The 27,737-nt window shown below is 45.4% G+C and overlaps 1 protein-coding gene across 1 annotated transcript in view; it reads left to right on the forward strand.

Annotated features, from left to right (window-relative positions):
* Nucleotides 1-2,199: 2,199 nt before the first annotated feature.
* Nucleotides 2,200-27,737, forward strand: part of FAM83D (family with sequence similarity 83 member D) — a 41,564-nt gene continuing 16,026 nt past the window's right edge. The window contains exons 1-2 of the mRNA XM_029613760.1: nucleotides 2,200-2,819; nucleotides 16,835-17,002. Coding sequence (XP_029469620.1) covers nucleotides 2,262-2,819; nucleotides 16,835-17,002 — 726 coding nt within the window. The 5' untranslated portion in view covers nucleotides 2,200-2,261. The remainder of the gene's footprint in view (nucleotides 2,820-16,834; nucleotides 17,003-27,737) is intronic.

A 27,737-nucleotide genomic window follows, 5' to 3' on the forward strand; every position in this document is an offset into this window, starting at 1 on the left:
ACTGTACGGGTCAAAGTTTCTTTCTTTTTTTTTTTTTTCCTGGCTGGCAGCTTCCTTCTGTTCCTTTAGGGCTTTCCAGCTCAATCACAAAGCACCTCTGATGGTTGAGGCTCCTTCTCTTCCTCCAGGAGCTGTGAATGCTGCCTCTGAAGCATTCCCTAATCTGAATGTCCCCGGGCACTAGGGGAACCACCTCGCTCTCCAGGTCAAGCAGACAGGCCAATCTAGTCCTGGTTTTGCTCCATTGCCTGCATAGATTTGCTGTTCTGCTTCTGACTTAGTTTAGGGAAAATCAGCCCCTAATTAAGAGAAGGCAGGGGGGTAGTGGTGTGTCCTTATTTCTTTTTCCTAAAATTGGGATTTTTGCCGTTCTCTTTAATTAAGAATTATAGCAAAGGGACAATGTATTTTCTTTTGTGGGTGAAAAGGTATCACCCTGCAGGGAGGAATGTTGTTTTGTCATGGTTGAAGGGCAGAGGAGTGGCACTTAGCTGGCATCATTTAAAAGTAATTGTTTATTCTTGAACTTGGTAACATATGAGAGCTTCTAAATTGTCAGGTTGTTTCTTTTTTTGTGGTGACCCTGTGGGATGCAGGGTCGAATTGTTTGATTCCTGGGCAGCTCCCATCACCTTATTGCTTGGGGTCTATTGGTGAAACAGATCCTGAGGTCGGTACCCATGACTGGGGATGCCTAGTGCCAATTCCCTCCCACGTTACCACTTGGGACTCTGTTTATTTAAACAGATACGAGAAACCCATTTGTGGTAAGGGCTGCCTCCCCCCCATGGACAGATATCAGGAAAGGATCAGCCTGTTAAATTGATCTGGCATGGAGAAGCAATTCTACCTCACAGAGCAATAACCAGAAAGCAAAGTCTGATCTAATTGGCACCATGCAGCACTGTCACCAAGCCTGTCAGTAGGGTCAAAGTAGAGCTGTATGGTCCAGAGAGGAGACATACTATAGGAAGGTGAGGATGGGGGGAGATAGATCCAGAGAAAAGATTTTCAGGGGAAAAGAGATTGGTCATAGGGAAAGAAGGATTAGAGGAAATAAAGGGACACCTAGGACTAGGTGCAGAGGGAGACAGAATAGATTAGCAGGGTAGGAGGAGGAAGAGACACGTAGGATTGGTTGTTTCATGATTATTTTTATGAATGTTTTATTGTACCTGGACTCGATCTTTTTGTTACAGGCCAGTAATACGTTAATATACTAAGAGAAAGACTTGAAGAAAGAAGTTAAACTACAGACTGGATTGGGGAGGAGAGAGGCAAGGCTGGGGATAGAAAAAGACAGGAGGATGGCCAGGGGAATGTAAACGTGGAGGGACAGTTTTGAGGAGGCGACAAGGGAGAAGAAAACGTGAGACAGTTTGCCTTTGGGAGAGGCAGAAAGATAGGTGGTGCTCTGGGCTTCAAGTAAAAACAAGCAGAAGAGGCAGCAATTGAAGTGGAGCAAAGGCGAATACTCAAAACCAAGATCAGAAAAATTATTTTTTAAATAAAAAAATTGGAAACAAGTTAGTATAGCTGAGATAAATCAAACCTAATGCTGTTGCAGCACAGTTTAAACAAGGAGCATGTTGGCGCACAGGCAAAGTAGGGTGAAAGCCCGACCCACAATAGTAATCACGAAATGGCATAAAGGTAGGGCAGAAAACTTCTCAGTTGTCCTTTTTTGTTTAAAAAGGTTTATTTAACTTCTTTCAGATGTATCGTGAAATAGTCCAGATTCAATATAAATTACAAAGTCTATGGGGGTCTGTGTACTTTATATTGAAACTGGACTATCTTACGATACATCTGAAAGAAGTTAAACAAACCTTTTTGAACAAAGGAGGACAACTGGGAAGTTTTCTGCCCTACCTTTATGCCATTTATGTGGGAGCACAGGCAAGCCAGAATGCCAGGAGTCCAAAAAACTCCAATCCCTCTAAGCACGAGGGGGAGAAGAGGACCCGCCGGAAGTTGAAAGCGACTCTCTCTGGGGCAGCCTGACAAGCCTCTCCGCCCGGGGCTGGAACCGTCTCCAAACCTTTCAGCTCCCCGCCGCGGCCCGATCGGAAGCGGAGCGAAGCAGCTGAGCCAGGTAGGCGTGCCCCCAGCGCTGGTTTCCCTTTCTGGGCGGAAAGCCACAAATGCAAACTTCAAACTCAGCCAACCCCGAGCCGAGCCTGTCGGCATCTCACGACGGGGCGCTGCCTGGCTGGGCGCACGGTCCAATGGCAGCAGGGTGCGGGCTTGTTTGGATTTAAATGTCCTTTATAAGGTGGGGGATAGCAGCCGCTCGCGGCAGCTTTTGTTCCATTCATTGGGTGCATGCGTGGGGGGTCCTTGCTCTCATGGCCAATCAGTCGCAGTGCCTGGATGACCTGCCCGGTGGGCATCTCTGGCCGCGGGACGGGGAGGTGGCGGCTCTGCAGGACCTGTACAGCGAGGCGCACCGGCTGGCCCTGGAGGAGCTGATCTCCGGCGGCCGGGAAGCCTTCTGGGCTTTCCTGCGGAGAGAGCGCGTGAACGGCTTCCTCTCCGAGGAGGAGATCGAGGCGATCCTGGGCTCCGCGGCGGCGGCGGCCGGGAGCGAGGAGGGCGCCGATCAGTCGCTCTCCGCCTCCATGGACTGCTCGTCCGTCACCTACTTCCCCGAGCAGTCGGACGTGGAGCCGCCGGTGCTGGAGCTGGGCTGGCCCGCCTTCTTCGCTGGCTCCTACCGCGGGGTCACCCGGGTGGACGTCCATTTCCAGCCCAGCTACGGGGAGACCATCTATAGCTGTAAGGAGGCCGTGCGCAAGCTGATCCGGGCTGCCAAGGAGGTGGGTGCCCGCGGGGGACAGGGCGAGGCAAACTGTGACCCAGAGCGCTTTAAACTCTGGTGGGCTGGAGGAGCTGAGGCTTTATTTATTGGGCGATGCCTGCTTCGTTTCTAAAGACTGTTAATAGCATATTATATTCATGTCCGCCTGTAAGGTGAAGGAGGCATGGCAACCATATACACAGATTATATGCAACCACCTTGGGGATAGAAAAAAAAACAACAAAGCAGCAGCAATCCCGTGAGAACCTGCAGCGCTTCCTCTGCTTTGAAAACGAAAGCACTTAAACATGAATAAGATATATTAAACACAAATAACTTTTGTTACCACAAGCACACTAGCAGTCTGGAAAGATTGTACCCCTAAAACGTTTTGTAACCCTAAACATTACTGGCTTTAATTTTATTTTTGGTTGGCTTACTTTATACTCTTGTAAAATCGCTACTTGTAACTTTCCCAGACCGAGACTGCGGAGACAGAATAGCACTCTGATGCCAGGGCAGCACTTTCGCATGTTTACACCATGTTCTGGTTTCGCTTCAGGATCTGATGCGGTTCAGATGGCAGCAATCATGTTTTTCAGTCGTTATGTTCCTGTCTAACTTTCTTCTTACTTTCTTACCAGAGACGCTAGGAGCTGTGAAAGGTGTCTGACTCCTGTATCGATTGCTTTTTTTTTTTTTTGTTGTTCTTTGATTTAATGGTGGTTTGGCAGTGCCAGCAGATACATTGGCTTGTGTGTGGCCACTACTGAAAGGAGGGCAGATGCCATGTTTGTCGCTCCTTTTATTTATTTATTTATTTAACAGTTTTATATACCGACCTTCATAGTAAATAACCATATCGGATCGGTTTACAATTAACAAGAATAAAAAACTGGGGTAACTATTCAAGTAAACGAAAGATAAACAGTAAGTAGGAATGAGTCAAAAGTTACAATCAACAGGGAAGAGAACTTGGAAGCTTGCAACAAGCTGGAAAGAAGATAAGGCGGGAAATAAATATGAAGTGATGCCATAGGGCGTACGGGTTAAAGCATTAATGGTGCCTTAACCTGGGAGAGTCAGAGTCCATTCGTGAGTATAATCATCATAACGGGTAAGCGTGAAGGACAACTAGTGATTGTCTGGTGGGTCGGTGAAGGCTTGGTGAAAGAGCCAGGTCTTAAGTCTTTTTCTAAAGTTAACAGGCAAGGCTCCACTCTGAGACTTGAAGGGATGCTATTCCAGATAGATGGGCCAGCTTTTAGTAGACTGCATGGGATTTCAGAGGCTCTACTTCTAAAGATTACTTTTCTTAAGTCTGGTGAAATTATTTTTTTTTTTCTTGAACAGGATGCTTGGCTGTGATTGTTATTGGGGGAGCAGGGGGTGGAATCTTATGGCCTGTCTAAATTAGGCACAAACACCAGTAAACGACCCCAGTTTTCAAAGTGGATCTATGCACATAAATCCACTTTGAAAATTATCCCATCAAATTTACCTGCACATAACTTTGGGGATAATTTGCATTCATACTTCTTGAACATGCAGACTTAGGCACATAAGTCCCAACCCCTTCCCAATTCCATCCCCGGAAATGCCTCTGCTCGGTCTGGGTAGTGCGCACCTAAGTTCACCCACGCTTGTATAAAATGTTTTATCTGCAGAAATGCCTCAGAAAACTGTTTTATGTAGATCTGTTTTTCAAATGAGCTCTCAATACGCTTAGTCTTAACAGAGAAAAATATGCAGCCATCTCTGAGGTGAATACTATGCTACTGACATGCCATGACAAGCTCCTGAACAAAGGAAAAGGTAGAACCGATACTGTTGGAATGAGTGAAAATCAGAATATTGGACAGGAATTTGGGCAAATATCCTGGCTGCCTAATGCAATAGGCATTCAGTAATACAGAATTTTACCTAAGGGCCTAGCCCAGTGAATTGGTGGCACTGCCATGCAGAAAATCTCCAGTTTAAGCCCTGATTTGGGTCTTCTGCCCCTGGTTTGTCTGTGGGTGGAGATGTTGTGGAGGCAGCATTTGCAACTCTCTGGAGGCGAGAGAGAATTGGGAGCTCTGATTATCAGGTTCTGGAGGGAGCCATGGTGCATAGCCCCTGGCTTAATGACTTATTGTAATGACCAAACTAGGTACATGGAGAGGTTACAAAACAGGAGGAGCATCTTTAGGTAGTCGTGAATGAAGGCTTATGAAAACTGACCCCAGCCCTGGTTCTGACTAAGCTAGAAACCCAGAGGAGCAGGAGAAAGCTGCTAGGTCATAAAATGTCACTCGAGACCTATTCCCCTTGATAGAATGGTGGTTCTGGGTACAAAGCTGGTATTCTGAGCTCTGGAATGCCCAGACTCCTGTTTTTGTCTCCTGGTTTACACTGTCCCAAATATTAACACTTTACACATCTGTAAATTAACTTAACTAAGATGTCCCAGAGAGTCTGAAATTAAATGGGTGTTGTCTACTAAATCCTATCATCTAATACCAGATTATACCACCATCACCTCCTTATCTTGCCTTCCTTATGCAGTTCCCTTGCTTTCTTAAAAATTAAGATTTGAACAGCAGCTAGTAAAAATCTCTTTATGCAAACAAAAATAATCATCTTTACTGCAAAAGGTATATATGCATACAGTATTGCAATATCAATGCTCATGAATGCAAACTTGCACATGTGAAGATTGTTCAAAGCATTATTTCTTCGAGTAACGTCTGATGCGCCTGTAGAGGGCAGCAAACTCTGCTCAAAAATTGACACTGCTAAGTTACATCTTGATGTAATAAAACAGAATCAGATAGCATCTGATCCTGATCTTTTGAGTTCTTTATTACATCCAGGGCTGGCTGTAGGTTAACCAGTGCCTGAGCAAAAACTAAAAACTGGAGCAATCAGGGACCATCTTTCTGACACTCTTATGACTTGATTCAAGCCTCTGCAAACAATCTGGCCAATACATTAAAGTGCGCTCAGGCAGAGTGTTAGCCCCTGTTTGGACATGCGTTTTTGATGCGCTGTTTTTACCCCTTATACAGTAAGGGCTAATAGCGCCTGGAAAATGCATGGCCAACCCCCCCTCCCCCCCAAAAAACTAATAGCGCCCGCAACATGCAAATGCATGTTGATGGGCCTATTAGTTATTCCCGCGCGATTCAGAAAGAAAATGTGCGGCTTTGCCGCACATTTTAATTTCGGCCAGCACCGGGAAAGTGTACAAAAAAGCAGTAAAAGCTGCTTTTCTGTACACCCTCAGACTTAATATCATAGTGATATTAAGTCGGAGGCCCCAAAAGTAAAAAAAAAAAAAAAAAAAAAAAATTCTTAAAAAAAAAATCTGCCCGCGGGTTGGAAGACAGACGCTCAATTTTGTCGGCATCCGTTTTCCGAACCCGTGGCTGTCAGCGGTTTTGACAATCGACACCAGTAAAATTAAGTGTCTGTTGTCAAACCCGCTGACAGCCGCCACTTCTGTCAAGGAGGCTCTAGGGATGCGCTAGTGTCCCTAGAGCCTCGGCCCAAATATGCTTGTCGTGGCTCTGCCAAGAAGCAACAAAGACTACCTCTAAAATACCTTTAAACAGGCTACCCTTCAAGGGAAAGCGTCTGTTAAGTGAGGACAGGGGAAGCTGATAAAGGACCTGAGAGAATCTCAAGTCCCAGAGGTCATTTTGGAATTCTTATGATCCCAAATGATGCAGGGGAAACTGGGCACTTAGAGGCTGGGCAGATCCTTCTCTCAGGCTCTCCTCCTAGCAAGGATGCTTCTTAAGGGGAGGTATAAAAAGAAACTTACAGTGGGATGGATGTCCCCTGTGGGTCCTCCCTCTGCTGCCCTGGGTGGGAAGCTGCCTGAGGAACAGGACCCATACCACATCAGACCAATGGGTTCTGGATGTAGTTAAAAATGACTGTGCTCTAGAATTTTCTTATTTCAGATGCTTTTATGATGTCCCCTTTGCCCATTGGTAGCATTAAGAGCAGTTGTAAAAGTGACTATGGATTACCTGATCCAATCGAATGTGGTGGTTCTGGTGACAGAAGGCCAGGTGTGATATACCATATATTTCATAGTTCCTAAAGGTACTCTTCACACTATAAACATAACTTGCTTTCATGTGCTGCAATTCTTCATGGAGATCCTACAGTCTATCACTGTAGCAGTAAAAAAAGAATTAATTCCATCCCTGGACTTGATAGAGGCTTATCTCCATATTCCCAATAGAAAATGCCATCAGATTTCTCAGACTTGTGATACTCCAGCAGCATTATTAATTACAGGCACTTCCTTCTGGTCTAGCTATGGCTATGAGGACCTTCTCTAAAGTCACTGTGTTGAGGCCACATTTCTCTGCACATGAGGAATCTTAGTGCATCCTTATGTAGATGACTGATTGACCGGGCCAGTTTAGAACAGAAGAACTTTGCCCACAACCCAAGTCATTCAGTTACTAGAATCCCTGGGTGGGTGGTGGATTTCTTAGAGTAATCTGGTGATCTCAAAATCCCTGGAGTATCTGGAAGCCTGATTTGTCAGTAGGGTGGGCAAGATGTTCATGACCATGGACAGTCTGCAAGTTGCATTCTCCTATTTGGTTCCTGTTGGTTTTCATGTCCCGAGTATGGACTGTTATGATAAAACAATTTTTATTGTTTTTTGTATACCGGAATAATACAACATCAAGGCAGGTGTTTCCTGACCCAACCTCTGAACATCAACTGAACAAACAAATAGCTACCAACAGTTTAACCCCTCAACCCTCCTCCCCCTCCAAACCCTACCCTAGTCTACATAGTGAGATAAGTCCAAGCGACTGAGCTTCCAAGGTGGAGATGTGGTGAAGAACTAGAGTACAGCGAGCTAGTCATTCATTACAAGGCTTCGTGCACGATGAGGCAGATGCTGAAGATAGGAATTCCATACCGCTAGAAATGTCTGTTGCTGGTGTAGCGCCTCTCAAGATGCCAGACCTTCCATAGTCATCAGGGGTATGTTGTTGGTTTCTCCACGCCCAAAAGGATGGAGGGTCAGATAAGATTGTCTTTTTTCCTACTAAACAGGCTTTTTGCAAAAACAGATGCGAACCAAGATCTCTAATCTGAATTGGGGAAACACACCCAAATAGAAGCCACGTGGGGGACACGGGAAATACCACATCTAGTAAGTCAGCCAGGAAGTCTGCCACTCGGTGCCAAAATCGCCACACTGGAGGGCAGGACCAAAAAACATGGGAAAAGGTACCTAAAGCAGCATTACATCGAATGCAGGCTGCCGAGGTCGCTATAGTCAACTGACTTGCCACTTGAGGTGACATGTACGCCCGGCATAAAAATTTAAATTGCTACTCTCGGTAGTACATGCTACTAGAAAACTTGGCTATGCGCCTAAAACACATTCGTAAAATGTCTTGTTACCATAAAATCCCCATCTCTGTTCCAAGGGGCCTCCAAAAGGAGTAAGTATCTAACCGGACCTTTTGGCATAAATATTTATAGTAATTCCATATCAATCGCAATAGTAGGGGCAGTGAGAACTGTGGTTCTGTGATAAAAACAAGTAAATTGTCTGCAAAGGCCACACCCTTGAAAATACTCTGGCCAAAACGGACTCCACAAATGGCAGGCCCAAGCTGTATAGCCAATAATACGGGCTCCAATTGTAAAACAGAGGACAAGGGGAAACCCTGCCTAGTACCCGGGTCACTAAAAAAAGGCTCGGACTGTACCCCATTTGCAGTGACAACCGCTTGCGGAGTGTGATAGAATAGGTGAATAGCTTTGATAAAGAATCCTTCAAAACCCATCTTTTGCAATATAGAAAAAAGGTATGGCCACTCAACCCTATCAAAGGCCTTTTTGGCATCAAAACTTATGGCCAAAGTTGGGCATGACATTTGCTGGCACATGGTCATAGCTGTCAACACTGCGTATATTAGCCAAGGCATAACGGTGGCACACAAATCCAATCTGATGATCCCCAATGAGAGTGGGAAGGATTAGGGAGAGTCTGTCAGTCAATATTTTAGCTAACAATTTGTGGTTGTAGTTTAGCAAAGATATTGGGCAGTATGACTCAGCTAATAGTGGATCCTTACCCGTCTTAGGTACGAGCGTGATGTGTGCCAAGTTCATAGGATTCAGGAACGAGCTATGAGGTCAGTGAAGACAGATGCCAGAGGATGGGATAAGGACTCTGCTAGGAGCTTAAATTCCACCCCGCCTCCTTCCCCGCCCAAAATAGTAGGAGCTTAAACTCCTTATCTGGCTTATCTGGCCCCGGAGCCTTAAAACATTTAGACCGCTGAATGGCGAGCCGAACCTCTTCCTCTGTGATAGGCCTATTAAGGCCATCCAGTTGATCCCTAGATAAACAGGGGAGAGAGAGTTGAGCGCAAAACTTATCAAAAATTCCCGAAAATAGTGCAAAATGGAAGGAGCATCTTAACACCTGACCCGAGGATTTTCGTAGGGCTGCAATAAATCGACGAGCGGTGAGACCTAATGAGGTTAGACATCGTTTTCCCCGCTTTATTACTGCATTGATAAAAATGATATTGATAGTATAGGTGACTCTTTGTAGCCTGTTGATGAAGAAGGGAGTTTAGAGCATGTTGTTGGGACAAATACATGGCGCGAACGTCCTTACCTCCCGAGGCAGCCATTTGGAGCCTAGTCTTCTGCAATTGGGTATTAAGGGCCATAATGCGACAATTTAGAGTGTTCTGGCGATGGGCAACATAGGATATCGTTTCCCCCTGTAGTACCGCTTTCACAGTATACCAAAATAGAACCGGTTGAGACTCATGATCCCGAATCAAAGTTACGTAATCGGCCCATTTATCTCGTATAAAAGCCTGAAATTTTCCATCAGAGGCCAGATAATATGGATAGTGCCAAATTTTCTTTGCCGTGGTATCCAAAAACCGAAAGTCCACCATACTGGGGCATGATCTGATATCACAATATTGTCTATACCAGCATCCCGGACACATTGAAAAGCATGCGAGCTAACAAAGTAATCTAGCCGCAAGAAGGTCGCATGTGCTCGCGAAACATGCGTGAAATCCTGTTTGGTCGGGTGAAGGGTGCACAACACATCTAATAAATGCAGAGTATTTTCCAGCAGGGTCAGGCCTCAACCCATCTCTGTTTCCCGGTGGCGGTCATGGGACACCATCCACCTGCGGATCATGGATGGTATTAAAGGTTCCCCCCCCCCCCCCCCCCCACTATCAAAATATGAGTTAAATAGGGGAGCAAATGAGTGTAAAGTCCTCTGAAAAAATGGGGGTCATAGTTGTTGGGAGCATAAATGTTACATCATGTCTGATAAAGTTCCGTAACCAGAATGAGATAGCGACCTTGCAGGTCCCGTATCTCCTTTACAGTTTTTAAGGGGAGTTGCTTATCAATCAAAATTGCGACCCCTGCTGACTTGGACGAGGCTGTAGCATATCGTACTTCTCGCACCCAGGAATGACGAAGCTTCTCATGTTCCGCATCCGTAAGATGCGTTTCCTGTAAAAAGGCCACTGCTACAGATTTTTTCCTCAACTGAGCAAGCACTTTAGAGCGCTTGATGGGGGAGTTAAGCCCACATACATTCCAGGAAACAAATCGTGTGGAATTACTCATGTCTTCCCAAAGAAGGATAAGGCCACCATTGAGTATGTCTCGAATGCTCCGTGAGGACCCTCCCAGCTAAGGACCCCACCCAAGCAACCCACCACCCAAGTTGCCTTAATGGCACAAAATGAATACACAACAAACTCATCTCATGGACCGTACAATGTCATCTACCAACCCCCCCCCCATCACCCCCGAACCCCAGCATCAGTACCTTACCTGCCTCCAACTAAGAAGGCACGGAGATCCGTGAATGATGTCCAGGATCCCACTCTTACATTAACTGAAAATAACAGCAGCATTAAGAAAACAGTGAAGCGAATGGCGGGAGAAAACCTAAAAAAAAATTATGACCCAGCCATTACATACGTGCCATGAACACTATCCACACTAAGTCCGAAAGAAAAACAGTGTCCCGAAGCTCTGACTAGACAAATACTCCAGATGCTAGGGGGCATGCAGGTGTGTGTCAGTCATGAAAAAATTACGCACCAAGAGATTACCTACAAACAATTGTAGCTTAACCCTGGATGGATACACACAAAGACCCCTCGCAGAGCACTTGCAGCCCCGCTAGCAGAAAGTCCAGCGCATGTCTGGGAGAGCCAAGGCTTGGGCTCCCCAGCATAATCCAGGGCCTCAGTCTGCAGCCAGGTAAAAGAAAATAAGGTGGTTAGGAAAGCACGAAAGAAAAAAAATCAAACTACCCACAGGAGAGACATGGCCCAGTAACGGTAGAGTCCAACAAACCCTCCAGGCATGGGTGAATCCAAAGTAGGCTCCGAACAGGATCCACACCAAAGGGTAACAACAACATAGCACAGATCCAAACTGTAGGTCTGAAATGGTGAAAAAACCATAGCCATCAAAGGAAACAAAACATGTAAAAGTGAGGCTGTTGCCCCACTAAATCCAAAGTGGCAGGGGATGAACTGCAGGGTTGGAGCCCTCACTCCCAGAATGGGGTCACTTATCCGTTTTGTCCACAAATGCTTGTGCTGTCTCTGGGGGTCTCGAAGAAGTGTGGTTTATCCGCATGCCAAATCCGAAGTCTGGCTGGAAACAACAAGCAGAGTGGGGCAAATGTGCGTCGGGCCGCCGACACACAGGCAGAGAAATCCTGGAAGACCCGGATGGGATGGCCCTGATACTGGAGCGCTGATTTGGTGTGGGTAGCCCGCCAGATTTCTGTTTTGTGGGCTGAGTTTAAAATCTTTTCAATTACCAGCCTAGACTTCCCTGAGCCCGCGCCCTTTGTCCCGAGCCTATGGGCACTCTCCACCCCAAGTTTCCCCTGCAAGTGAGAGAGCTAGGGCTTCTGGGAGCCATTGTTCAAAGAGCAATTCTCTGCCCATGCCATCAAAATGTTTGCTTCCCGAGCAACCTGAGGATTCCTGGTGTCCCCTTGTCTGATCACTTCTTCGAGGAAACCCATAAATCTAAGATTGTCCCGCCGAGCTCTGTTTTCAAGCTCGTCAACCTTGCTTTGCAGGGCCTGCAGGCTTTTATCCCTTGCTGCCATGCTCGCAGTGCATGCAGCAGCACCATCTTCCAGCCCCGAGATCAGATTCTCTGCCTGCTCCAAGCGGGACTGCAACACGATGAGCTGGTCCCTTACCTCCCCCAGTTGGTCTGTTAATTGAGTCCATTTCTCATCCAGCGCCTCCTGGATCACGTCTTTAATATCGGCGATCGTAACCGCCGATGGGGAGGGAGGGGAGTTGCTATCGCTGGTGGCTGCCATTTTGGGATCGGGAGCCTTCAATTGCTCTCTCTCCCGTTTTCCGCCTTTTGTGGACATGCCGGGCGAAAATCTTGTCAAGGATCGGGCCGTGGACATAAACGCCGTCTCCTACAGTGGCCTGTACTGGAGGAAAATATCAAACGTGCTGCGATGGGCAGAGTGGGTCCTGGAGCTAGGAGGAGTGCGTCCTCCCGGCTCAACACATAACGTGATCCACCCTGGGATTAGGTTAAAGTTCAGAGGTCCATGGCAGCAGCTTCAGAGGGCATGCCTCAAGGTGGCCTTCATAGTCTCAAAATTATTAAATAGGACTTCTCTTGGGACTGGTCACAGGGAGTCTAATCTTGGTTCTCTACAGCCAATATGCTTATGGGACATAGATCTGGAGCTTCCCTCCTGGGTCATTCTGATGGATGCAGTTCTGGTAAGATGGGAAGCATGTTGTCAGGAGCAGGTAGCTCTGGGCATTTGGACATAGTTGGATGTGACCTGGTCCATAAATAAAACCAGAAACTAGGGCTATCAGGCTAGCTATCCAATATTTTCTCTTGGCAATTCAGGGGACAGCTGTCTGTGTCTGAATCCTCTCAGACAATGCCATGGCAGTGGCTTAGGTGATCAGACAAGGGGACACCAGGAATCCTCAGGTAGCTTGGGAAGCAAACATTTTGATGGCATGGGCAGAGAAGCATCTGCACAACCTATTGGCAGTGCATATTGCTGATGTAGAAAATGTTAGACCAGGGAACTGGCAATTAGCCAGCTCAGCATTTGCCTTGATCATGGGCAGTTGGGGCATCCTTTAGACTTAATGGCTACCTGGTGGAACACTAAGAAAATAGGATTCGTCAGCCAAAGGAGGGAGAAGTGTTCCCTAGCAATGGCCTACTGCTGTCTCCTGTACACTGGTACTGTAGCTGCTGATAGTTCATGTAATTCAGAGGACAGTGGATCACTCAAGCCAAGTGATACTGGTGGCCCTTGGTATGCCAATGTGGGAGAGCCCCTGAGGCTTCCCAGATCCACGGGCCTGCTCCACCAGGGACAAGTGCTCATAGAAGACCATCTTGATTTTGTTTTATGGCCTGGTCCTTGAAACAGCAAAACTGTGTAAAAGGCTACTCAGGAGGGAGGGGTATGGAGTAATGGCCACAGTTTTGATGGTGCAGAAATCATCTCCTTGGCCTGGATCAGTGTACAGACTGATTCATGGTGTCAGACAGATGTTGCCCTTTATAGCATCTCTTATCTATGCTTTCTATTCTTCACATGGGTCTGGACAGGGGCTCAAGGGGAGGAGAGACTCAGACTATAAGGATCAAGCTGAGATTCTAGGAAGGAACCACCAGAGGAGGCAGCACATACTTAACTGCCTAGAAGAAAACAAATTAGGCTCATCACACAGTAAAAAGGTTGCTAGCAGTAAATTTTTTATGGGTTGTCATAAGGCTTGGGAATAACTGCACAGCATGCAGACCAAGAGTTCATCAAGCCCAGCATCCTGTTTCCAACAGTGGCCAGTCCAGGCTACAAGTACCTGGCAAGTACCTAAACACTAAGTAGATCCCATGCTACTGATGCCAGTAATAGCAGTGGCTATTCCCCAAGTCAACTTGGTTAATAGCAGTTAATGGATTTCCTTTTTCCTCCAGTAATTATTCCAAACTTTTTTTAAACCCAGCTATACTAACTGCCCTAACCATATCCTCTGGCAACAAATTCCAGAGCTTATTTGTGCATCGAGTGAAAGATTTTCTCTGATTAGTTTTAAATGTGCTACTTGCTATGAAGGTCGCAGAACCATTTGCAGAACTCTGTATGCAAGGGTAAGTCAGTCCCTTGTAGCAGGCTGGGCATATCAGTAGGCCCTGAATCTCCCATCTGTACCGCTTAGTTCTTTGCCTATTATTATTATTATTTTTTTTAAATGAAAACTTTCAAAATCGACAGTTTTCTTGTGGGTAGACATCACCGCAATTTCAGTCCCTAAAATTCCGACATGGGCTAGAAAAAAACAACTGTTAGAGCTTTCTGGAGATGGGAGAAAACTCAAGCGGCCATCTAGGCTAGTGACATCGATTCTCCCTTCCCCCCCCCCCCCCCCCCCCCCCATAAACACACTTTTTTTTTTTTTTTTGTGTACTGAAATCCTTAAATTGGGAGTAAATCTGTGCAGTCATCCTTGTGCAGCTTACTACATTGACCTCACATGCTCAAACATATTGATGTACTTATTGCACTGTAACAAAAAGCCTGTAGCTAATACAGATTTTGCATTTAATGAATGCCAATGTTTTAGTAGTATGCTGTCACAGTGAATTTATGATTTTTATATTTCAAGAGGCTAGACTTGGACTTTATTCTAAGGTGGGAGGTCTAGTTTGGAGGGGGGGGGTATTATTTGACTGAAGCCCCAAAATTCTGGCACTAACATGCACAGGCTGAGTGTAGCAATTCTTGTGGTTACTCAAATGCCTACGGACAGTTGCAAACAGATGAGGAATTTGTGATATGGGATGGGGAGAAGGAAGAGAGACTTGAGTAAACCCTTTCATTCTTGGTCTTTGAAGGCATGTAAATGCTTGCTGCTTTGAGGTTTTAAAGAAAAGTAGAAGGGTTTGTTTTAGAATGACTTTCCTCTCCCCCTCACACCTTGGGGATACCTCCAGGGTAGAAGTTTCACATTTTTTATAGGAAGAACATCTCAGGCTGAAAGAATGTAGACTGTAGGCTAACAGCTGTATTTCCCTTCCTGCTCACCTGTTTTCTCCCAATAGCTTGTGTGATATTATAAAGCATCTGAATAGATTCACTGCAATTCCATGATAACCAGACTGGTAGCCCAATTTGTTTATTAAATCAGAGTATTGGTATGTGTGTGTGTGGTCTTTAATTCTCTCTCCTTTAGGATAAGTTTGCCATGTACCAGAGTTTTGGTAAATATTAAATTTGGATGCACTAATGGCAATAGAAACTAATTAGAATATGCAATAGGGATTTTCATTCTATTCCAAAATGTGAGCTGAAGATTTCAGAACTTGCCTACATTAATGTCTGCCTGTGCTAGGTAGCAGGTTTGCGTCAGAAGAATGAGCGATTGTGTGCACCCAGGGGTCTAGAAAATCTGCTATAGCTTGGCAGACTATGAAAGCTCAGAACACCGGTACAGGGTTAAGGTTGAAATGCTAAGAAGATGTGGTCTAGATTCCCAGTTCAGCTTCTATTTGTTACTGCCCTTCTGGAATACCCAGGGCTAGAGAAGCAGGATGCTGGGGGTGGTGAGTTGAGGTGGAGGGTAACAGGATTCCTTGCAGGAATCCTATCTGGTTATGACTGGAAAAAGACACCCAATATATCTGTAAAAATGCCCCTGGCTTAGAGGTGGTTAAACTTTTAGAAAAGAATGGTCTTTGATCAGAATTGACTACTAGACCTTTCGAAAAAATACCCATTCAACATCAGTGTTACAAAAAGCTTAAGGCGATGTTTAATAAATTGTCTGCAACTAAGTCCAGGTAATTTCAGTTAGTTATTATCAACTAGCTATGTAAAGGGAAGGAGTCTCATCTTGGCATTAACTTGTATAACAATATAGAAAATGGCATACTTTTGATTTTGGAATCCTCTACAATATCTGTTCTATTTGTTTGTTCTGACATGTTTGTGATTTCCTGCTAGTGTACTGGATTTGTTTGAGGACACAATTATCTTGTCTGCTTCAAAGTATTTTGAAATAAAAACCAAAAAAATGAAATATCAGTTAACTACCTGCATGAAAAATAAAACTTCTGAGTAAAATAAAGCTAACTTTGCTTTGGTATTGGTATATAGTGCAGTTCTCCACAGTGGGTACCAAAAAATGAAGGGTGAAAAATAACTAACTGGAAGTAACAGCTTACAGCTATGGTGAAGAAAAACTCTTAAGCATTTTTTCCTGAAGAGAGGCAAAGAAGTGAATGCACTTTCAGTGGAGGGGCACAAACTAGACAAAAGTCTCAAACACAGGGAGGATCAGAAAGGGGAAGGTGTTTGCTGGCAAACAGCAGGTACAGCACATCTATTTCAGTCTAACTTTTTTTTTTTTTTTTTAAACAAATTCCAGAATTTACATAAGTTGCTCCTTTCTCAACCATGAAGTAGGAGAGGGTTTAGTATCTCCTATCCTTTAGACTGCCAGCTTGCTACTACCATCTATAAGGAGGGTCCAAGGCTAAAGTTTCACAGCTCCCAGTCTAGCCTAATAACTGCAGTGGCATAGACAACAATTCATTGTAGAATCTGGCACAGATATGGCTTTGAGATGGCTATTGGGCTTTACTTCTGAGTAATAGCAAGGATTCCTTCCTGGGAGCTGTTAATATTATCTCTGCAGCATCCCAAGATGGCTTAAGAGCCCCTGGCTCTTCTGCATGTAAATGTGAAGCTCTGCCAGTAGGGTGGCCTGTTGTAACTTTAGTTTTTAATTTGAATAGCTGCCCCCTCTATAGGGAAAGCAGGAAAGCAGACTATAATGGTATGAAATGTCTGCTGCTTTGTATGCCCAGAGGTAGTGCAGCATTCCGCATATGTAAAACTTATTGAGGTTTTTGTATTGAACAGTGCTGGTCAGATGCTGTTCCCATTGACCCTTATTCTCCTAACAATCATTACAGGTTATTGCTGTAGTGATGGATTCCTTCACTGACATAGATATCTTCAAAGATCTTCAGGAAGCCTGTCGGAAGAGGCATGTTCCTGTCTACATCCTCTTGGACCAGTCTGTGCTCCCCCAGTTCCTGAAGATGTGCCAGAACCTGGGTGTTTCTCTGGAGCAGGAGAAGGTAAGCCCAGGATAGTTGGGAGTAGTTGGAGAGCATAATAGCCTTTAAGTCTCAAATGTTCTATTACAATTGGTCCAGATTTTGTCTAGACTTCAGAGTTGGAGAAAAGGAAAAAGTGCTATAGTAGTTTGACTTTCCTTCTTAAAAACTCAAAACTCTGGAATTTGTTGCCAGAGGATGTGGTTAGTTCAGTTAGTATAGCTGTGTTTAAAAAAGGATTGGATAAGTTCTTGGAGAAGTCCATTACCTGCTATTAATTAAGCTGACTTAGAAAATAGCCACTGCTATTATTAGCAACAGTTACATGGACTAGACTTAGTTTTGGGTACTTGCCAGGTTCTTATGGCCTGGATTGGCCACTGTTGGAAATAGGATGCTGGGCTTGATGGACCCTTGGTCTGACCCAGTATGGCATGTTCTTATGTTCTTAAGTGTGTTATCTTGTTGCCAATGAAATCAGCAAAACATTTCTGAATGCTTTTCAATAAGTTTATTGTAAGATAAATTTTTGTAATAGTTAATTAAGGCACACACTTTTTCCAGAAGCTCTTTAATGTAATTTTAAGTAAGGCAGCTTAATGTCAATGAGCATTAACAGAGGCCTTCTATGTGTCACTCAGCAGCCCTGTAAAGTACTGGGCTCAGCCTTATTCCCAAGAGCCCTTTTGTAAATCTCGAGGATCAATCTGGTCCCTTGGGGCGGATCTTATCTCCAGCCCTATGCAGACACTTAGTTTGCTTATCCTGACCTTAGAGCCATCTAGTGGCTCAAGGGCAGTTTCTGCCTCCTGTCCAGCCAGAATAGGTTTTTTTTGCCTTTCATGTTCTGAATATTGTCTCCTATTAAAAATTCACTGTGTAAACCAGCCTTGTTAGAACTGCTTCTCCACTACTTGAGAAAAGTACATCATAGATAAGCAAGTTTTATTTACCATGAAAGGTGTTTTCCATAGATAGCAGAATTAATTAGCCATGCTTTCTGGGTGACCTCCTCTGGCAGCATAGGGAGGAACTGTTAGTGTATAGAGCTTTGCTTTGCACTCATGCATTTGGTTTCCTGTGTGAATCCATCTTCCCTTCAGTTGATATTCAAGCTATAAGGAAAGCAATTTTTTTTTTTTTTGCAGAGGCAGTCCAGGGAGAAGGGCAGGGTTGCATAGCTAATTCATCTTGCTATCTATGGAAAACACTGTTACAGTAAGCAAACTTGCTTTTTTTTTTCCAGTTGATAAGCAGGCTGAATTAGCCATGCTTTCTAGGAGTCCTCGGCCTCTAATGTATATAGGAAACCACAATTCACTGAGTTGCTCCAGAGATGCGGATGTGGTAGGATATCAATCTGTAGTTGATGTGCATGGACTGCCTCGACCTTCAACTGTTTACGCAATACTGCTGCACCCAGGACACTGTTTGAGGCTGCTTACTGGTTAAGGGAGTAATAAGATGTAAAGTTATAGACCAGGTCGCTGCTTTGCGGATTTCCAGAAGTGGTACATTGAAAAGGTGTGCTATGGATGTCGCTGCAGCTTTCTTGTGCTTTGACTGAGTCCATGAGTTGTGGAGAAAGGGAAGAGCAGGAAAACTGAATGCTTTGTTATCAATTTGCTATTCTTTTTGCCACCAGGAGACCCGGTGCATTAGGGTTAAATGAGACAAATAGCTGGGAAGTTAGTTTAGTTGAGTGCATTCTTTTGTAGTAAGCCAATGCTCTTTTACAGTCTAATGTATGTAGTAACTTTTCCCTTTCGTTAGTAAGAGGTTTGGGAAAGAATGTAGGCAGAGTAATTCAGATGAAAAGGCGATACAACCTTCAGTAAGAAAGATGGGTGTGTTCGTAAGGTGACCGTCATGGTAAAACTGCAAATGAGAGTAATGAACTAATGCTTGTAGTTCACTGTCTCATCTTGCTGAAGTTATTGCAACCAGGAACAGTACTTTCAATGTAAGGGACTTCAGAGCTATTTCCCCATGGATTCAAATGTGGGGAGCATGAGCCTTTCAAGAATGATATTTAAGTCCCATGAAATAGGTGGCTTGGTAACTGGCCTCTGGGAATGGAAGAATAAGAGCCTGATAATGCCTCACCTTGCTGGAGTCTGTCAATTTTGGTTGCCCTCTGTCTCCTGGCTCTTAGACATCCATCCTTAGTCCTAGCAAGATTCTTGCTGATGATCTGGGCTGAGGCAGAGGTAGCAGTAGTTATGTTCATTCGTTAAGGACTTGTTCAAGTACTGCTAATGCAGTAAGATTCTCTGTATTTTCGGTGCCATTTTAGCACTTAGTGATCCCCAAAACAGCACTTTTAAGTGACAAGAATGAAGAGAAGAGAGAAAGTAGACTGCGCTACCATCCAGCTGCACAGAAAAAAACTGAAGAGAAGATAGATTCATGTGGGAAACCACTGTTCATGAGCGCAGAGCAAAGCGCTGTATACCAAGAGAAAGCTCCGCCCTGTGCCGCCAGAGGATGTCACCGAGAAAGCATGGCTAATTCAGCTGCTTATCGACGGGGGAAAAATCTTGGGTTTTTCTATATCTTTGATTTTGTTCTCTCAGACTTTCAAAGTCTGTGCTAAACATGAAGATCACATTTTTAATATTACCCTTAGCTTTCTTTATTGTCTCAGTTCAATTTGTAATCCTGGTTAAATCAATCATCATTGATTGTACATGCACCAGTTTTCTGTGAATTTTTCATCTCAAGAGGTTTTCACAATTTGATTTCCTCTTCCTGGGATATTCCTGGGATATTTTTCTAGTGTTAGTTCCTCCAGTGTTGCTCACCAGTTGTTAATTTCAGATCTGGGGAAACCTGCTCATTGTTCTGCCTCTGTTTCAGAGACACATACTTGTCTTGGCCTAAATTCTAGTACAAGGTAGTTTTTTGTTTTTTAAGAACCATACATCTGCGGTCTTTCACTACATTCAGCCCAGATTCTCGCTAGTGCCTCTCAGCAATTCTCCTCAGCCTAGTCACACCCCAGATGATACACAAAACATTAATCATGGTCACACACATCCCTCTGTTATCTAAAACTTCTACATTTGTTATCCTAAATCCAGAATGAGTCTGTGTGCATGAATGCAGATATAATCACCTGGAGAGTGGCAATGTATTGATGCTGGTTTTCCCAACACTGCTCCCTATCCATTCAGTCACCTACAGAGCCACAATGCACTCATGCACAATTTTCTTCAGGCCATGTAATTTCACATCAAATGTTTTCATATTACATTTTTCTTAAACTGTTTATCCTGCTGATTGCCAAGGTCATTGCCAGTCACTAGTCTTTCAGTTTCTATCTTGTCCGTCCATTGCAGTCCACGTCTAGAAGCTACCACTGGTATTCTTTCATTTTGCTCAAGTACAAAGACTTTCTTTGCAGTGTTTTTCACAGCAGTTCTCCTCAGCCCCAACTCTCATCAGATACACAACTTTAAATATAGTTGTCCACATTTGTTCTCAAACCTGTCTATTTTCTGATTTTTATATAGTCAACTGCATACCAGGAACATCTCCAGAGATGCATTTCACTATCTACTTTCTCTTCTTCACAATCCACAACTAAAAGCAATCATTGACGTTATTTCATCTACATTTAGCCAAAAATATTTCCCTGTCTGTGCCTGCAGTGATGCCGGAGCCTGCTCTCTCTCTCTCTATCCTAGCACCACTGCTGGAGCACCTCTGTCTTGCTGGGTGTCCTCCCTACGTAGCCAGTATCTAGGGAGTCCTCAGTTCCCAGACAGCCATCATTGCCTCCCCACCCCCCTCGGGGTCTATACCAATTGCCGGTTCCTCCTCTGAGGAAGGCTCTGTGCTTCCAGGGCCCTCGGGGCCGCTGGCTCCGGCAGCAGGCCCTTCAGAGGCCTCTATGCTGTTGGTGCCCCCAGTGGTTCCGGGGCCCAAACCACAGGTGGGTAGCATGGGTCTGCTGCTTATATCTCCTGGAGATCTGAGGAGAAGCCCCATATGACCCATGGGGGGGGGGGGTCGACAATACTTCAGAGTTCTCTGATGTCTGAGGATGTCCTCTTGGAACTATCACCCCTGGAGGAACAGCATAAGCCTCCTCCAGAGGACTTGACCTTTGCTGGTTTCATCCACATGGCAGTCTGTTCTATTCCAGCATCTCACAGAAGATGCTGGAATAAAATGCTGGAGGTACTCCAGTTTGTGGATGCACCAAAAGAGGTGGTAGCCGTTCTTGTGCATGAGATCTTCAAGGAGTTGCTCCTGCGCATTTGGAAACATCCTGTTTCCGTGTCTCTGGTAAACAGGAAAACTGATGCCATCTACCTTGTTCAGAAGTCCCTCGGGTTTGAGTGGCACCAGCTCCCCCACCAGTCAGTGGTAGTGGAATCCACCCTCAAAGGAAAGCTGTCCTAGACCCATGCTTCTGCACCTGGAGGTCAGGAAAATAGGGAATGGGAAGCACTGGGTAGGAAGGTGTTCCAGGGGGCAATGTTAATAGCCTATATCACCTTCTACCAATTGTATATGGCCCAACATTCTTGGAACCTCGGGGAAAAAAGTTCAAGAATTGGCGGAACGCCTCCCTCAACAGCAGGATGCATTCCTAGCTCTCGTCTAGCAGGGCTTTGAGTGCAGTAAGCATGAGGTGCGTTCCACGTACATTTCTGAGACGTCAGCTCATGTGGCTGCACTAGGCACTGAGGCCTGCAGGATGGCCTGGCTCAGAACCTCTGATCTCTGGCCGGAGGTCCAGGAGAAACTTGTAGATCTCCCCTGCACAGGAGACGACCTTTTTTGGGGATAAGGTCCGGGATGTTGTGGCTCAGCTAAAGGATCATTGTAAAGACCCTCCAGCATCTTTTGGATAGCACTTCTGCCCCCCCCCCCCAGCCAGAAGGGCGGTGAGGCAAGGGGCACGTAGGTCCTTTTACCATCATAAAATATTATCCTCCGGTTTTCTGTGGACTTTCTCAATGGGTGTCCTCTAGGGGCTGCTCTAAGCAGCCACAGACACCTAGACTCCAGCCAGCACCTCAGCCGAACCTGGCTATGTGGCTTTGCCTGGCAGAGAGGGAGCATAAGCCCAGTTACTGTGCCCTCTGCACTGGATCCGCCAGTAGGAGGCCACCTGCGCCTTTTTCTGGATTGTTGGTTAGCGACCACATCTTATCGGTGGGTCCTTTCCATCGTGCACCCAGGGTATCATCTAAACTTCTTCAGTGTGCCCAGGAATGCCACCACCCCATGCCCCTCTTGGGGCCAGTCTCCCCATCAGGAAATACTGTTGGCAGAGCTCTCTGCCCTCCTTTAAGCTAGGGCAGTCAAGCCAGTTCCTCTGCAATAGCAGAGAAGAGTTTTACTCCTGATATTTCCTGATCCCTAAGAGGACTGGGTGACTTCGTCCCATCCTAGACCTATGGGCTCTCAATTGCTTTCTCAAACAGAAGTTCAAGATGGTCTCCCTGCTACTCTGATCCCCTCTCTTGCAGAGGGGGAGACTGGCTTTGCTCCATCGATCTCAAGGATGCATACACGCACATTGAGATCTCATGCAGTTATCGGAGGTATCTCTGCTTCCTGGTGGGCACCAGACATTTTCAATACAGGGGGCTGCTGTTTGGCCTCGCCTTGGCACCTCATGTCTTCACCAAATGCCTAGCCACTGGTGGCAGCACACCTGTGCTGTCTAGGGGAGCAGGTGTTACCTTACTTGGACGACTGGTTAATCAAGAGAAGTTCCCAAGAGGGGATGCTAAGGTCTCTATGCTTAACCATTCAGGTATTGGAGTCTCTCAGGTTTGTCATCAACTACTTAAAGTACCATCTGACTCATCTTTGTGCCTGGATATTATCGGTGCTTGTCTGGACATAGCGGAGGGCAAGGCCTATCTCCCTCGCGACAGAGCGCTCACTCTAGCAGCAATGGCAAGTTTGGTGTGCTGGAGCCAGTAGGTATCTGCCCATCTTATGCTCCACCTTCTGGGTCATATGGTGGCCACAGTCCATGTCACACCCTTTGCCCACCTACACGTGCACAGGGCCCAGTAGACCCTACAATCCCAGTGGCATCAAGCCTCCCAGGACCTCTATATCCATATCTGTGTCACTTCACCGCTCCAGATTTCCTTGTCCTGGTGGGAGGACCTAACCAATCTAGAACAGGGGGGTTCTCTTTGAATCCTCCCTCCTTCCAGGTTGCCCTCACCAGAGATTCCTCCACACTGGGATGGGATGCCTATGTGGAAGGGCTCTGCACCCAGGGCCTGTGGTCAGCTCAGGAAGCTCAGTGCCAAATCAACTTCATGGCGCTCCGAGTGATCTGTTACAGCCTGTGGGCATTCCAGGATCACTTGGTGACCAAATCTGTCCTCATCCAGACAGACCATCAGGTAGCGATGTGGTACATAAACAGGGAGGCATGGGATCATTCTTCCTGTGCTAGGAGGTGGTTCAGATTTGGACCCGGGCCCCCACTCTGAGTATATTATTTTGAGCTGTCTACCTGGTGGGTGATGGAGAATGTAGTGGCAGAACACCTCAGTCTGGCTTTTTGGCATAAGTGGTCCCTGGACCCGGTGGTAGTGAACATGATCTTCCATCTTTGGGGAGCCCTGGATGTGGATCTATTTGCCTCCCCCTGTAACAACAAGGTGGAGCCCTCCCTCTACAGGCTGGACAGCAAACCAGCCTCAGACACCTTTTCCCGCCATTGGGGAAGGGGGCTTCTGTATGCCTACCCTCTGCTCCCGCTGGTGATGACACTTCTGAAGCTCCGGCAGGATGGGGGAACCATGATCCTCATATCCCCCTATTGGCCACGGCAGGCTTAATTCCCCACTCATGCAGGACCTCTCAGTCTGGAACCCGATCATTCTGGGCACCTCCCTGACCCTGGTCTTTCAAGATTAGGGCAGGATGTACCATCCAAACCTCAGGATGTTGTCTTTGATGGCCTGAATGTTGAAAGGCTAGTCTTGCAGCTCCTGGCATTGTCAGACAACATATCCTGGGTTCTAGTTGCCTCTAGGAAGCCTTTGACTAGAAAGTCATATAGCCTGAATTGGAGGAGGTTTGCTGTCTGTCTGGTATGAGCAGCAGGGGTTGGATCACTTTACCTGTTGCACCTGTCGGAAGCTGGCTTAAAGACTAACTCTGTCAGAGTGTATCTCAGTGCCATTGGGGCATATGGGGTGAATGGTAGTCCAATTTAGGGCAACCCTTGGTTGGGCGTTTCATGTGTGGTCTGCTTCAGTTGAAGCTGCCTCTGCACCTTCCGCCAGTCTCTTGGGACCTTAATGTAGTCTTGGCATGCCTCATGAAGGATCCCTTTGAACCTATGCACTCGTGTGACCTGAAACATCTGATCTGGAAGGCCATATTCTTGGTTGCGGTTACCTCTGTGTCTGGTCAGCAAACTTCAAGCATTGGTGACAAACTCACCATATACTAAGTTCTTCCACAATAGGGTGAGTATGGAGAACTCCCATTTAAACCAATCTATCATCCTCCCTACCTTCTTTCTTAGACCTCATTTGCACCCAGGCAAACAGGCTTTGCATATTTTGGACTGCAAGAGGGAGTTAGCATTTTACCTTAGGCAGTCCACACAACTCTTCATCTCATTTGATAGGAACAGAATGAGTGGCTGTGGCCAAGCACACAGTCTACCTGGCCAGCGGACTACATCTTGTTCTGCTATGTGCAAGCAGGACTGCAGCTTGAGGGCCATGTTAAGGCTCATTCCATCTGGACCATGGCAACTTAAGAACATAAGAAATGCCAAACTGGGTCAGACCAAAGGTCCATCAAGCCCAGCATCCTGTTTCCAACAGTGGCCAATCCAGGCCATAAGAACCTGGCAAGTACCCAAAAACTAAGTCTATTCCATGTAACCATTGCTAATGGCAGTGGCTATTCTCTAAGTGAACTTAATAGCAGGTAATGGACTTCTCCTCCAAGAACTTATCCAATCCTTTTTTAAACACAGCTATACTAACTGCACTAACTACATCCTCTGGCAACAAATTCCAGAGTTTAATTGTGCGTTGAGTAAAAAAGAACTTTCTCCAATTAGTTTTAAATGTGCCCCATGCTAACTTCATGGAGTGCCCCCTAGTCTTTCTACTATCCGAAAGAGTAAATAACCGATTCACATCTACCCGTTCTAGACCTCTCATGATTTTAAACACCTCTATCATATCCCCCCCTCAGTCGTCTCTTCTCCAAGCTGAAAAGTCCTAACCTCTTTAGTCTTTCCTCATAGGGGAGTTGTTCCATTCCCCTTATCATTTTGGTAGCCCTTCTCTGTACCTTCTCCATCGCAACCAACTGCAACTTCAGTGGCTAACTTGTGTGAAGTTCCGTGGTGGTGATCTGCAGAGCTGCAACATGGAGTTTTCTCCATATGGTCGCAGCTCACTGTTGCCTGGACAGACTGCCTCCAGGATAGTAGCTTCGGCCAGTCTTTCTTCCATCACCTCTTTTGGGTCTATACCCAACACGTCTGCCTAGGGCCCTGTTTTTTGGGTTCAGGCTGTCTTCCTCCATTACCAACAGCACCTAGGTTGTTGGTCACGTTGGCCCTGTTTGGTGTCTTTTGGTCTGCTCTGTTTGGAAACAGCCTGCAGCTAGGTATTCACCCATGTGTGAGGACTACCATCCTGCTTGATCTAGGAGAAAGCAGAGTTGCTTACCTGTAACAGGTGTTCTCCTAGGACAGCAGGATGTTAGTCCTCACAAAATTTGCCTGCTACCCCCTCAGAGTTGGGTTTCTATTATGTTATTTTATTTATTGTAATTCTCTGTATAGAGACTGAAGGGAGGGGACCTCGCATGGCTGCGCAGATAGTGGCATGCTGGGCATGCTCAGTTCTATAAAGTGCTATAAACTTTGACAAGTTTGGTCTTCTTCTGCCGTCATTTCTGTTTCATTTCTATGTTTCTGTGCCGGGCTCATCTGTCACCCACGTGTAAGGACCAACATCCTGCTGTCCTAGGAAGAACACCTGTTACAGGAAAGTAATTCTTTCATAAATATGCATATGGTAGGCATGCTGCTAATAAGCATACTTCATATCCTTAAAAACTTGTAAGGGTGTATATGTGCACTCAGTCACGTTGACAATCTGATAGCCATGTTGACTGTATCTTGTGTTTGAAGGATAGATTTCCAATAGGGGACCTAATATCAGAAGAATACTGGGCATTTGTAAATCTGCACAAAAAACATATTTTCCGAGTACCCTCAACTTTATTTTTCTTATGCATTTCATATATTAACACCAAGCATTGCATGAAAAGAGAAGTAGATGCAGAATCTAGCAAGGCTAGGAAACTGCCTTGAAAGATCAAATGGCCCAAGCAAAGCTATATTCTAAATGTTATTACTGCTGACTGAACTATGGCTATTTGAAGATTACGATAAACCTTTGTGCACCCTGCATATGGCCTGAAAACTGTTGCAACACACACTAATCACTTATCTTACTGCACAAAGGCAGATAATTTTCTCAGAGGGAAACAGGTTTGTGTACACATTCTGTATGATAAGCTGCACTGAGGAGCAGCCCTGTAGCTTTCTTTAGCCCTGGCTACTGCCCTTTTGGTTACTTGTATATTTAAACTGTGTAAACAAGATAGTTAAACCTATGCTCTTGATAACACAGCAGCTTAGTAATATGTCTGGGATAAGGAGGAAAAAGTGTAGAACAGATAATTGTATCTGGTATGTATATTCAGTGGTGTGTTTTTTTGTTTTTTGGTGTGTGTGTGGGGGGGGGGGGGGGTGGACTTATGTTCTAGTAATAGCATGAAATAGATTTGTCCTTGAATGAAGTTTTATTGAAGTTCAAAATATTATTGAATCTGTAAGAAAATGACACAGCTAAGCCATCATGCTTAACCTTGTTCTTAAGCAATATTCTAAAGCTCCTGCTGCTTGCAGTAACAGAGGATTTAGGCTGATGGTTCTGCTTGCTCCTTGTATTGTTGAGCTGTTGCCAACAGATCATAAGTAACAAGTTTACATGGGAAAATGTGCCAAATTTCACTCCTTTCCTTCCCCCGCTCCCCATACAAGTAGCCAGTGTGCCTTTTTGTCTTGTTACCTCACTGCACTGTGCGATCTCGTTTAAAGAGGGAACCTGGTTTCATATGGACCTAACTTCTTCCACTGGTCAGGATCCCAATAATGACATATACGGAACAGTCTACGGGTGCTGCCCTCTGTTCTCATCAGTGCTGAAACATTCCCAGCCAGGGGTTTCATAAACCGAATTTTCAGCCCCAGACTCCAGAGACTGCCACAGAGCCAGTGGAGCTGTAATCTGAACCAATAAAGAAAAATCTCATAAGAACATAAGAAATTGCCATGCTGGGTCAGACCAAGGGTCCATCAAGCCCAGCATCCCGTTTCCAACAGAGGCCAAACCAGGCCACAAGAACCTGGCAATTACCCAAACACCTAGAAGATCCCATGCTACTGATGCAATTAATAGCAGTGGCTATTCCCTAAGTAAACTTGATTTATAGCAGTTAATGGACTTCTCTTCCAAGAACTTATCCTTATGCTTTGGTTGCTCCTCAAGCTTTGAACTTCATTGCAAATATGAGGTGTGGATAGAACAGTGGAGTGTTGATCTAGCTGCAGGATTTCATGAGTCAAGAAGTTGCAGCTGCAACCAGCACGGGATACTGTATACTTCAAGGAGTATACAACAAACAAAATAAAGTGCCAGGCTGAATTTAAAATATGTATGAT

The sequence above is a fragment of the Rhinatrema bivittatum genome, chromosome 8 (genome assembly GCF_901001135.1).
Source record: "Rhinatrema bivittatum chromosome 8, aRhiBiv1.1, whole genome shotgun sequence".
In the NCBI taxonomy this organism is placed as follows: Eukaryota; Metazoa; Chordata; class Amphibia; order Gymnophiona; family Rhinatrematidae; genus Rhinatrema; species Rhinatrema bivittatum.